Source organism: Gymnoscopelus microlampas (assembly GCF_963454915.1).
Source record: "Gymnoscopelus microlampas genome assembly, chromosome: 10".
NCBI classification, from domain to species: domain Eukaryota; kingdom Metazoa; phylum Chordata; class Actinopteri; order Myctophiformes; family Myctophidae; genus Gymnoscopelus; species Gymnoscopelus microlampas.
The window spans coordinates 51,945,036-51,957,535 of NC_139947.1; the positions used below are offsets into that span (position 1 = coordinate 51,945,036).

General features: G+C 41.1%; 1 protein-coding gene across 1 annotated transcript in view; it reads right to left on the minus strand.

Moving 5' to 3' along the window:
- Positions 1-12,500, minus strand: part of nol4la (nucleolar protein 4-like a) — a 57,504-nt gene that overhangs the window by 17,793 nt on the left and 27,211 nt on the right. Inside the window, exons 4-5 of the mRNA XM_084068481.1 lie at positions 5,647-5,756; positions 858-999 (exon numbers count right to left, since the gene is read on the minus strand). Of these exons, the coding sequence (XP_083924607.1) occupies positions 858-999; positions 5,647-5,756 (252 nt within the window). The remainder of the gene's footprint in view (positions 1-857; positions 1,000-5,646; positions 5,757-12,500) is intronic.

A 12,500-nucleotide genomic window follows, 5' to 3' on the forward strand; every position in this document is an offset into this window, starting at 1 on the left:
TTCCTCTTTGCCTGGCCTACTTGTTAACTAGTTGTACAAACGCTTGTTTTATTGTTGTATTATTTTATTGGATCTTGTTTAGTCAATACAATTATTTGTTTTAGCTCTTGCTCATTTGATTTAGCTATTTTGTCTCATCTGTTTAAGAAAGTAGGTAGCTGATATATTGCACTTTTACCTTAGTGCTAGGTATACTCTTGGCTGCTTGTTTTTGCAGAAAATGCACTTCAGACTTCTGGTGATTAGTAGTTTTCGTTCCCTACCTATGTTGAATGCACTTATTGTAAGTCGCTTTGGATAAAAGCGTCTGCTAAATGACTGTAATTGTGTGTGTGTGTGTGTGTGTGTGTGTGTGTGTGTGTGTGTGTGTGTGTGTGTGTGTGTGTGTGTGTGTGTGTGTGTGTGTGTGCGCGTGTGTTAAGGGGGATGGGGCGGGCTGCAGTGTATTTGTTAAGGGAGTATTGGGGTCAGCTGTCATAATACATATAAGTTGACACACGCGCACGCCACTCACACACACTCTCTTGTGTTTTTCAAACATGTTAACCATTCTCGTATGAACAATAGCTAAAATAACAGCTCTACAGGCTCACAAAAATGTGTACCTTTCTCATGAAACGGTAAGAATCACTTCACTTCATCATCCCACACATAGGTGATCACAGACACTGACTGACAAAACTATAATTTCCTTGAAGATAAAAGTACAGATAATACATTTGACTCTGGTTACAGACGTGTACAAAAGATGCAAAGTGTATCATACCTCTCACACAATAACAATACTACACACACACACACACACACACACACACACACACACACACACACACACACACACACACACACACACTTACCATCTTCCTCTTTAATGGCGGTGGGTGGGCTACGGACCCTCTCTCCGTTAGGGGGGAGGGGCTCAGGCACTGGGGGGGGATCAGCTGTGACCCACGTGGGCTCTGTGGTGTCCATGTCTTCACTGCTCACCGAGCTGTCATCCTGATCAGACAGACAGACAGACAGACAGACAGACAGACAGACAGGATGATGATCATCACATCACAAAGTGGTTTCACATCAAAGCTGCCCCCCACCCTCGGCACGTTTTTGAAACCACACTCAAAACCCACCTTTTCAGACTCTCATTCCCTAATTTCTTTTTTTAAATCTTTGCATTTGTTTTGTGTTGCTTAGTTTTTGGGCGGTGCAACCGCCCCTATATGTGAGGTTTGGACATCGACATTCGCTGCACTGTGATTGGCCACCATTGTACCCCCCCCATTGTACACCCCTAACCCCTACACATTCAATGCAAATCTATACTATCCACCATTGTACCCCCCTAACCCTGCACCGTGATTGGCCACCATTGTACACCCCTAACCCCTACACATGCAATGCAACTCTATACTCTTTAAGTGAGCTTCCATCACTGTGATGACCACTTGCTGTAATATGATTGGCTGACTTTATTGGCTGACTGTATTCAGGACTGTGATTGGCTAGTGAAACACATGACACATGTGCATCACCCATTGTGGAACAACCATTTTACACCTCTATTCACACCCTTAGCCCAGTACTGTGATTAGCTAGCAAGACGCATGATGAGACTTCCAGTGACTTCCATCACTGTGATGACCACTGTGACCACACCGCCCACTTCACACTGGGTGTGATTTTTTTACCTTTCTAACTAGTTCCCCCCCCCTAAGAAAGCACTATATATATTGCATGCATCACTATCTACACTAGGTTTTTTTCTTTTTTCTTATCCCACGATTTTTGCAACCCTTTTTCACCCAATGCCAATTGTCTAAGTGATCCTGAGCGATACTCTCCCTCTGGCAGCCTAGGGAGAGCCCAGAGCCGAGCTCATGCCTCCTTCAATGCATGAGAGCCAACTGACCTTCTTATCACCTGACAGGGGGGAGTTTCCCCGGTTGGACGTATCGTGTGGAAGGAACACGTTATTCCAACCAGTTCCTTTCCCCTCCATCAGACTCCCCGGCTATCAAGGGGGAGGCGGTATTAGCTTTTTTTTTTATCCATCATGCTGTTGGTTTATCTCCTGACATCATGTTGTGGATCACAGAACAGAACAGAACAGAAACACAGTGTTCATATTAAATCATGTCTTGAAGCAACTTTTAACTTTTAACTCGAACCCCAAAGATGTGTTGTAGCGTACCGGTTCTCAAACTACCTCCATTGGCCCCAGCAGTATAGCCATGGACCCCCATAACTGGAACCCGCACATACGGGCATGGGTCTCGTCACACAAACTTGTAGATCGGCTCTTTTCTGCGAGCAACACTGTCGCACGACAAAGTATATAAATCAGGCCATTAATCCATTATAAGACCAGCTACGCATCTGTGTCATTTTAAGATTTATTTGGCTATTCAAAAATAGCAGATCTACAAGCTCATAGCGCGGCACTCTTGTAGAGCTTGTAGATCTGCTATTTTTGAATAGCCAAATAAATCTTAAAATGACACAGAAGCGTTAATAGATTAAACCCCATATTGTCCCTGCAGGGCTCTATGCTAGTTTCTCTTTCTGTTCTCTGTTATTGTGAGGAAAGCTTTCGCTGAAAATAGCTGATCGACAAGCTCACAACGCGTCGCATTGCGACACGTTGTGAGCTTGTTGATCTGCTATTTTCTGCGAAAGCTTTCCTCACAATACAGATGCTGGGGTACATGGTTGGTACATGGTTGTAGACAAACAAAGGAAGCAGGCCATCATGCACCATTTGACATCAATTTACAATTTACAATGTTTACAATTTAGTAATTTAGCAGACACTCTTTATCCAGAGCGACTGACAGTAAACAAGGTAAATGCAGAGAGCCTCAGTAATCTAGGAGCAGACTGTGAGTAAACCAAGACACTAGCATCAGTCTATATCCGTAGTTCTCAAACTTTTTTTGTGTCAAGGACCCCCCAATTGATGTGTATTTGGCCGCAGACCCCCATCTGATTTTTTTTTGTGCCAGGGACCCCCAGAAGAGAAGATTTATGTAAAAAAAAGAAAAAAAGTAAAACAATATAATAAGAATTTAAATTTACATTTTTGATATTAGCAGATGTACAAGATGTGAGCTGGTATTTTTGAATAGCCAACCTATAAATGGATAAAGTGGATAAACCGATTGTGATGCTATATATTAACTCACAGGTTAACCGCTGGTCTAAATAATATAATAAAAAAAAAAAGAATCTGTACATTGAAACTGTCAGGTCATGAACAGCAGTGGGCAGTGGCAGACGTGACGACGTGACATATTGTGTAATAATGGGAGCAAAGACAGTGTTACAGTCGTCTCTCATGTCTCCCACACCAGATCACAAATAGTCTGCTTCCTCTGGGGAATAATACACATCCCTCTGCACTGGGTCTGAATAATACACATCCCTCTGCACTGGGTCTGAATAATACACATCCCTCTGCACTGGGTCTGAATAATACACATCCCTCTGCACTGGGTCTGAATAATACACATCCCTCTGCACTGGGTCTGAATAATACACATCCCTCTGCACTGGGTCTGAATAATACACATCCCTCTGCACTGAGTCTGAATAATACACATCCCTCTGCACTGAGTCTGAATAATACACATCCCTCTGCACTGGGTCTGAATAATACTCATTCCTCTGCACTGGGTCTGAATAATACTCATTCCTCTGCACTGGGTCTGAATAATACACATCCCTCTGCACTGGGTCTGAATAATACTCATCCCTCTGCACTGGGTCTGAATAATACTCATCCCTCTGCACTGGGTCTGAATAATACTCATCCCTCTGCACTGGGTCTGAATAATACTCATTCCTCTGCACTGGGTCTGAGAGCTGATAGCTCTATTAGGTACCCAGTGAGCCATCCCACAATGAGAGAGGGAGAGAGAGAGAGAGAGAGAGAGAGCGAGAGAGAGAGAGAGAGAGAGAGAGAGAGAGAGAGAGAGAGAGAGAGATTTTGTAATGTTCTAAGTTGCCATCAGTTATTAGTGTTTCCTTCATGAGACCACAGTGTTTATAATGCAGGCTAAATGAGTGTGAAAGCCTATCTTCCAATAACCCATAATGAAGTTAAAACACCAATTAATTATTTATTACCTTTTCAAGTTTTTGCCTTTAGGGTCCACCTTCTTTTGTGTGTAAATGACTTTGAACAGTGTATGCAAATTATGTAATATTACTTCAGGGACTGGGTGGATTCCAGAGGGCTGATGAACAAACTTTACTTATTATTATTTCAGGTGAAACACAAATAATTACTGCAGACCAACGTGAAGATAATTGAACCGTTCCTTACAGATATCATCCTATGGGGAATGCAATCAGCTTTAGAGAGAGGTAAACCGACCCACTGACAGCTTTAAAATAATACATTTTAATCAGTTACTGACCAGGATTATAGCTCAAAAATACAATCAGTGAAACAGACTGTGTAATCTGGACCAATAAAGTAATATTGTGCTATAATTAACCCTAACCCACAAACCTCACTGGATGTAAGCACAACTAAAGGCTAAGGTAGTGGTGCTCAACATTTTCAGGTCACGACCCACCAAAATAATCATATTTAAACTGGGGACCCCCCAAAATAATCATATTTGAACTGGGGACCCCCCAAAATAATCATATTTGAACTGGGGAACCCCCAAAATAATCTGAACTGTGGACCATCCCAAATTACATTTAGTTTGACTCGGTTCCACTGATAAATATTGTGAAAATAGCCAATCTTTTTTTTTTTTTTTTTTTTACAATATTTTCTTTTTTTTCTTTGACAATTTGGCCAATATCTGACAAGTTTAGTGACTACTTTTGATGCAGCAATGGTCTTTTTTAATGTGTTTTCTTTTCTCTTTTAGGTATTAAAACGGTCTTAAAAATCCTTAAATTGTCACTTTACTGTCATCTCCCCCCCCCTCACCACACTGCTTTGATATCAGTAAAATATGTCCTAATGTTCAATAATAATAATAATAATGCACATCATCAATTAACACTAAGCTGACAACGCTGACTCTTCTGTACTGCTGCCTGTTCTTATGTTAATTTGACTCACCAGAGAATATAGCGTTTGGTCATTGGTGAGAATAATCCTGTAATTATGAATGATGATCCTACAGCATGTTCATATAATCATCATCTAAGGAGCTTTGCCTTATGCCTGATTTATGCTTCGTTGTACAGTACGACCATGTTCGAAGTATAAATGGGCTTTGGGTGAAATGATCACAAGTACCGAGTAATATCGCACCATTATTGATTACATAGGTTTAGGGTTAGATTGATTATCACTGGCTGAAATTAGCAAACCCTACCCAGCTGAAGATTTATTTTCTGTTTATCAAAAAGCTGGAGGGACGGGGAGACCCCTGTTACTGAACAAACACTCTATGGCAATGATTACTATCAGAATATAGAGCTTTAACCTTTTAACAGAAATACGTTTTGTATTTTATTATGTGTGTGAGTGCACAGAGATGTATTTTATCATGTGTGTGAGTGCACAGAGATGTATTTTATTACTGTGTGTGTGTGTGTGTGTGTGTGTGTGTGTGTGTGTGTGTGTGTGTGTGTGTGTGTGTGTGTGTGTGTGTGTGTGTGCACACAGAGATGTCTTACCCGTTCATTGGCACTCATGCAGTGTAGTTTCATTTGTTTCAGGTAGGTGGCAGTAAGGGGCATGTTGTAATCAATGAGGTCCGGAACCAGTGAGGTTGGTCTATCGTTTTCTGTAAGGAAACATAATACATCATAAATACATTCATTTTTAAAACCTTGAAAGGATATTTTCACACAATATAACTAGATAAACAACCAGGTCATACTAATTCCATTCATTGGATAGGGAGGCTGGAGTCAAACCCATGTGATGCTCAAAACGAACAATGTGGGCAAGAGCAAGCATCTGCATTCTCCACTATATCCACTAGAGGGACTCTATAATCAGTTTTGGAGCACCCCCCCCATTAATGAGATCAAAGCCCCTTGAGTCTTTGTTACATCATGATGATTGTGTGTGTGTGTGTGTGTGTGTGTGTGTGTGTGTGTGTGTGTGTGTGTGTGTGTGTGTGTGTGTGTGTGTGTGTGTGTGTGTGTGTGTGTGTGTGTGTGTGTGTGTGTGTGTGTGTGTGTGTGTGTGTGTGTGTGTTATTAATGAGGTTGTAGTACAAAATTAAAAAAAAAGATACATTAACAAAACTGCTGACAGTGCACAGAGCTGAGATCATTAGAGTTGATTGGAGCGGACAGCGCAGAACGTAGGTGTGTCAGTCAGAATGAGACACTCAGTGGTGTAAAGCAACTAAGTACACGTACTCAAGTACTGTACTTAAGTAAAATGTTTTGGTATTTTTACTTTACTGGAGTATTTCCAATTGTCTGTACTTTTACTTCTACTCCACTACATCTCAGAGGCAAATATTGTATTTTTACTCCATGACGATTATTTGAAACTATATCTGTATGGTAGAGTATGTTAATACATACAATATAACTTATACATGTTCAGTGGTTGGAGGTGGTTCTCCCGACTCATCATTGAGACATTTTAGTGGCAGGTAGGACACCCACTGATTGACGAGGAGTACTGCCTGAAGCTAATAGTAATTTCAGACCTAATTGAGACCATAGACTGTAACAAAATATGGACAGCGTCACCGTCAGCGTTTGGTCGACTAAATCAACTGTAGATTTAGACTATAATCTTATGATATTTAGTCGACTACAAGTACAACTAGACAAAAACTGAAACATTTCAGATGACTAAAATATGTCAAATATTTATTCAAAAGACTGACTAAAACTAAATCAAAATGTGCTGTCAAAATCAACACTGACATTCACAACTTAACAACTCCATATCTAACACCATGCATGAAGAGTTATATAAGGGTCTGGACAGCACTGTAGGTCATTGTTATGTGCTAGCACATGTGCACACCTCAGTCTATAGTGTTTCTTGGCTTGTGTGTTCACTAATACTTTTGTCCTGTGTTTAGTGTCTATCCTGCCTTGCTGGCTCTGCTGCCCTGGTCTGGCTAGACACCTGTCACTCACCTGGGAGTGCTCTGGCTGCCCCTCCCTTTTCCCAGCTGTGCTTCATGTGTGATTAGGGCCTAGGCTATAATAGGAGCTGTTGCCAGCTCCCATTATCTCCCCAGCACCCCAGCAGAGCACACCTGTATATTTGATCTCTTGCATTTGTTTATTTGTAGTTCTTTATTTCAGTTCCAATGGGCTGGTTGTAAGTATTGTTTGTTATGATCTTCGGTTTCTGGTTAGTTTAGCTTATTGTATGTTTTGGTAGTTTATGGGAGTCTGGTGAGACGACGGGCACATATTGCCTGGCTCACCAGACTCCCCACTTTTTAGTTTGGCCAGCCCATTACTATTTTCGTTTGGTTAGGACATTTATTTAGGTCTTTGTTTTGGTTAATGTTTTATACCTCTACCCTCCTGGTATATTTATTGACATGGTTGCTCACAAGAACCCTTTGCACATGTTTTTTCTGAATATAAAATAAATTTCATTGCCATTGAGACCTGATTTTTTTTTTTTTTTGAGACCTGTCCTATTATTATGTTATGGTCACTGGTGTTCGAGCCAAGTGTAGTGGCCGTAACATAATTGCCAATAACTCCCGTTTAGGTGAGTTAATTGGGGGCTTGTGACAAAAGTAATTTGGTCACAAACATAATGATTTGGGGGTTTGTCTAAAACTTTATTATGTTTGTGTTGTAAGTGGGCATGCATTTGCTTAAACTGATAACTAGTAGTGGCGGTAGGGCTCTATAGTTTGAGGGGGACTTGCTAGGTACTGTGTTTGTGGTTTTTGTAACCCTGTGAGTGTGTGTGCAGTTACCTGTGTGGAGTCCCATTTGTTTTTTTGCAAGTGTCTACTTAAAAGTGAGGTGTAAAGTGTACTGATTTGGTGTTGGGTTAACCTAGTTGGGCGGTTATCTTCAGTTGCAGTAACTTTTTTTTTGTAGGGTGGTGTGCGTGGGCTGTTTGAATCATGGAGTTTAAACTTGAGGAGTTTGTGAGGGAACCTACCCTAGAAGCTTTCCGTCACTGTACCAAAGAGCATTTGAGGTCAATCGTAGATCACTATAAAATCACGGTAAATGTGCTAGAGAAAAAGCCCATACTCAGACAGATGGTGTGGGTAGGCTTGAGTGATAAGGGGGTGCTTTCTGGTCCTTCCTGTCCAGAATCATCTAACTATGTGGTCGAACTGTCTGTGGAGAATCTTGTTCGGCTGAAGGAGATGGAGCTGGGAATGAAGCGTATCGAGTTGGAAGGGCTAAAAGTGAATGCTAATCTTGAGATGGTACAGATTAGGGAGGAGACAAAGAAGGCCATTCGCCTGCGTGAATTGGAGCTTGGTGAGGCTCCTCATCAATCTAGTGATGATGATGTGAGCGAAAATGTTCAATCTGTTGTACACATGTCTGTTCCAACTGTTTTTGCTTCCTGTGTTGTCACCCGTTCTTTAGCTGAGAAGCTGGCAAGCCATAATGGTGAAATTGACTTGAGTCATAGGCTTTTGGTAGAGCGGGATGAGGGTGGGACTGATGGCGCTGTTGTGGGTGGGACCGACGTGGTTTCAGTGGAGTCGCAGCAGGTCAGTGCCCCAAGTGAGACAGAGGTGTCCCTGTCCAGTGAGTCAGGAGACGTGGCCCTGTCTAGAGATACGCTCATTGCAGAGCATGGGAATGATGTGGAGGTGGCAGAGCTGGTTGACAGTGCTGTTACTGTGGAGGAGGTGGAGTCCATGTCAAAGGGGGACTTGCTAAGTGAAAACCTGCTTTTGCGTAAATGTTCTCCACTCAAGGCATCTGGTCAGGATGACTGGAGCCTGGATAGGCAAATTGTAGTACCACGTCTGTATAGGCATGATATTCTGAATCTGGCTCACGTATGCCAAGTGGTTGGGAAATCAAACCAACCCATTGCTTCTGCCCTTTTGTTTCCAATTCCGGTGGGGGAGCAATTTGAGGGGATCCAAATTACAGCGAAAGTAATTGTTAGGGTTCTCACTTGGGTTTCGTCATTTGGCTTGCCAGTCATTCAGAAAGACCAGGAGTCCAACTTAAGGTCACGTGTGTTCGACCCAGGTGGTAAAGCAGTTGGAGATCATGGTTATTCGTGAGCCTATCAGCCTGAAGTTGAGGTACACTTGTGCGTGTTCACACGCACGTATATGAACCATAATACTGTTTTGTTTTTTTGTTTTTTTTGTACATAGGATGTGAAACAAAAACAAAACAAACGATTAATGTGTTGGAGTATGTTGCTGCAGACTTAAGTATAATTTTGAAATTCATATTTTTGTTGTGGATTTTTTTTTTTGTAGCAGATTTCTGTGTATTTTGTGTTAATTTTAAGAGTGTTCTTGAATGATGTGTTTCTGGCACTGGTGTGCGGTGTTGCCGGAGTCAGAAATCCACCATTCAATAACTTACTGTGGGGGTGTTATGTGCTAGCACATGTGCACACCTCAGTCTATAGTGTTTCTTGGCTTGTGTGTTCACTAATACTTTTGTCCTGTGTTTAGTGTCTATCCTGCCTTGCTGGCTCTGCTGCCCTGGTCTGGCTAGACACCTGTCACTCACCTGGGAGTGCTCTGGCTGCCCCTCCCTTTTCCCAGCTGTGCTTCATGTGTGATTAGGGCCTAGGCTATAAGAGGAGCTGTTGCCAGCTCCCATTATCTCCCCAGCACCCCAGCAGAGCACACCTGTATATTTGATCTCTTGCATTTGTTTATTTGTAGTTCTTTATTTCAGTTCCAATGGGCTGGTTGTAAGTATTGTTTGTTATGATCTTCGGTTTCTGGTTAGTTTAGCTTATTGTATGTTTTGGTAGTTTATGGGAGTCTGGTGAGACGACGGGCACATATTGCCTGGCTCACCAGACTCCCCACTTTTTAGTTTGGCCAGCCCATTACTATTTTCGTTTGGTTAGGACATTTATTTAGGTCTTTGTTTTGGTTAATGTTTTATACCTCTACCCTCCTGGTATATTTATTGACATGGTTGCTCACAAGAACCCTTTGCACATGTTTTTTCTGAATATAAAATAAATTTCATTGCCATTGAGACCTGATTTTTGTCCTATTATTATGTTATGGTCACTGGTGTTCGAGCCAAGTGTAGTGGCCGTAACAGTCATGGCTATTAAAAAAATAGCTGATCTACAAACTAACAACGCGACACATGAGTTTATAGATCTAATTCGTGAAAAATCAGATTTTTGAAATAATTAATACAAAATGCAAGTTATGGTTTTGTGCAACACAATGTTGGACTACCTCCCAACAGACAAGGCCTCATACCATAATTCAACAGAACCTACTTGAAATAACAAAACAAAAAAAAGGTAATTTCAAACCTAATTTGAGACCTGGAACATCGAATGATTACAGTTCACCTGTAGAATAATAATAATAATAATACATCTATAAATACAAACTAGCAGTGATTAGGGTTCCTGTAAATGGGAACCACTGAATACAATGAAAATAGTGATAATCTGGTAAAAAAAAAAAAAAAAAAAAGACGGGGAAAAAAAAAGTGACGCAATGAAACTGGGGATACGTTTTGTTGTGCACTTTTTTGTTTGTGGAATGTGTCTAGTTTCCCATATGTAGCTTTAGCTATAGCTGAGTTGCCATTCACAACTTCACAACTGTAGGTCAGCAGAAACAGCTATATATGGGTCTCTATCTGGACAGCACTATAGGTCATGGTGTCAATTGGGGGGGGAAATTGTGAGAAGGATTTAGTGTAAATCCAGGCTGATTTCCCAGATTATTACATTGTTTATTAAGTGAGAAAACGGCATTTGATCATACACAAAAGAAAGACAATAAAAAATTACTAATAAATGCACAAAAGCATGCTGGGTAACCCGGGGGAGGCAGCAGTTGTGTGAGTCATGATCTGAGTGTTGAAACATAGCAGATCTACAAGCTCACAATGCATCACATCCAAGACGTGTTGTGAGCTTGTAGATCTGCTGTTTTCAAAGGATCAGCCCTTCCCTCTTCCTCACCAGCACCCCGCCCCCCCCCCTGTAGAAGAGTTAACTTTCGCTTTCATTTGGTAAAGGTTTTGAAGGAGCCTACTCAGAAGTGAAAGTAGTAGACTTTAACCCATTCAATCCGGTAACGCATACTGTGTTATTTCTAGATTTATTTGGCTATTCAAAAATAGCAGATCTACATCGCTATGAGCTTGTAGATCTGCTATTTTTGAGGGGAAGACATCGTGAAAAATTGCAAATCTTTGAATACATATATACACGTTTAACTCAAATCTTTGCTTCTGGGGGTACCTGGAACAAAATATTTTGAGATGGGGATCCGTGGCTAAATACATCATTTTGGGGGTCCTTGACATGAAACATTATATACTGTAGCTGTTATATACACTATATAGCAACATACATTTTTTTGCATTTTTAACTGTTAGAATTTAGAAGACATTTGTAGAATCCCCAGGAGCAAAGATTTGAGTTTAAAATGTTTGCTTTAAAAAATGTATATATTCAAAGATTTGCCCAAATTGTCACGATAAAAGAAAAGAAAAAAGCAGATCTACAAGCTTGTAGCGCGGCACTCGGTGGGACCGGGTCTTGACTAATGTTTTTTAGTGCTTTAAAGCTGCACTGCATGTAACTTTTCTCTTCTACCCCGGATTTGAATCCGATGTCCTGTGCAAGTGCTGACATTTTTACCATTGAGCTAATAGAGCCTACCAGCTTGCTCAGGGGATCAATTGAATCTTGACCATCAAGGTCAAAATTCGTGTCAGATCCTGTGTCTAGGTGAGACATGCTTTGACATGATCTAAATGTCTCTATAGACAGGTTTCCTGTTAGTAAACATGAGAGGATATGACCGCACAGAACCGGGGGTAGCCTATAGAGGGCGCCATTACCCGCAGCAGCTCTGGTCAAATGTCCATTCATAAAATAAATGATCTTCACCGGGTTTAATGAAAGTAGATTAAATTATGCAGTTTGTAATACCTTGTTTACTCAATAAAAATGATTTGTCGGAAGTTGGATCTGTTTGTATATAATAGCAGCATTATGCCTATTATGCCTATAATAGCAGAATTATGGCTATCTAACTCCCGAACATAACAACAGAGTGAACGGCGCAACAATTAGTTTTCCCCGAGCATGCGCAGATTGCGCATTCTGCTCTGTGATGACGTCGCGCGGAAATCCGTCTATAGAAGAGCAGGGAGACAAAATGCAACCACCCCAATTGAGAAGTATCAAGGCAATTATGGGGTATAGAGGATATGCGTGTGACATCATCATCAAACCCGGAAGTTATGCAGGAATGCCTACTGAGTGTCAAAAAAATATTTTCTGGCATTGACAGCCCATGCATCCAAACAGAAAAGTCATATCTGATTGCATTAAACAACATTAAACAATGTTAAACTCATTTTGCATGTTT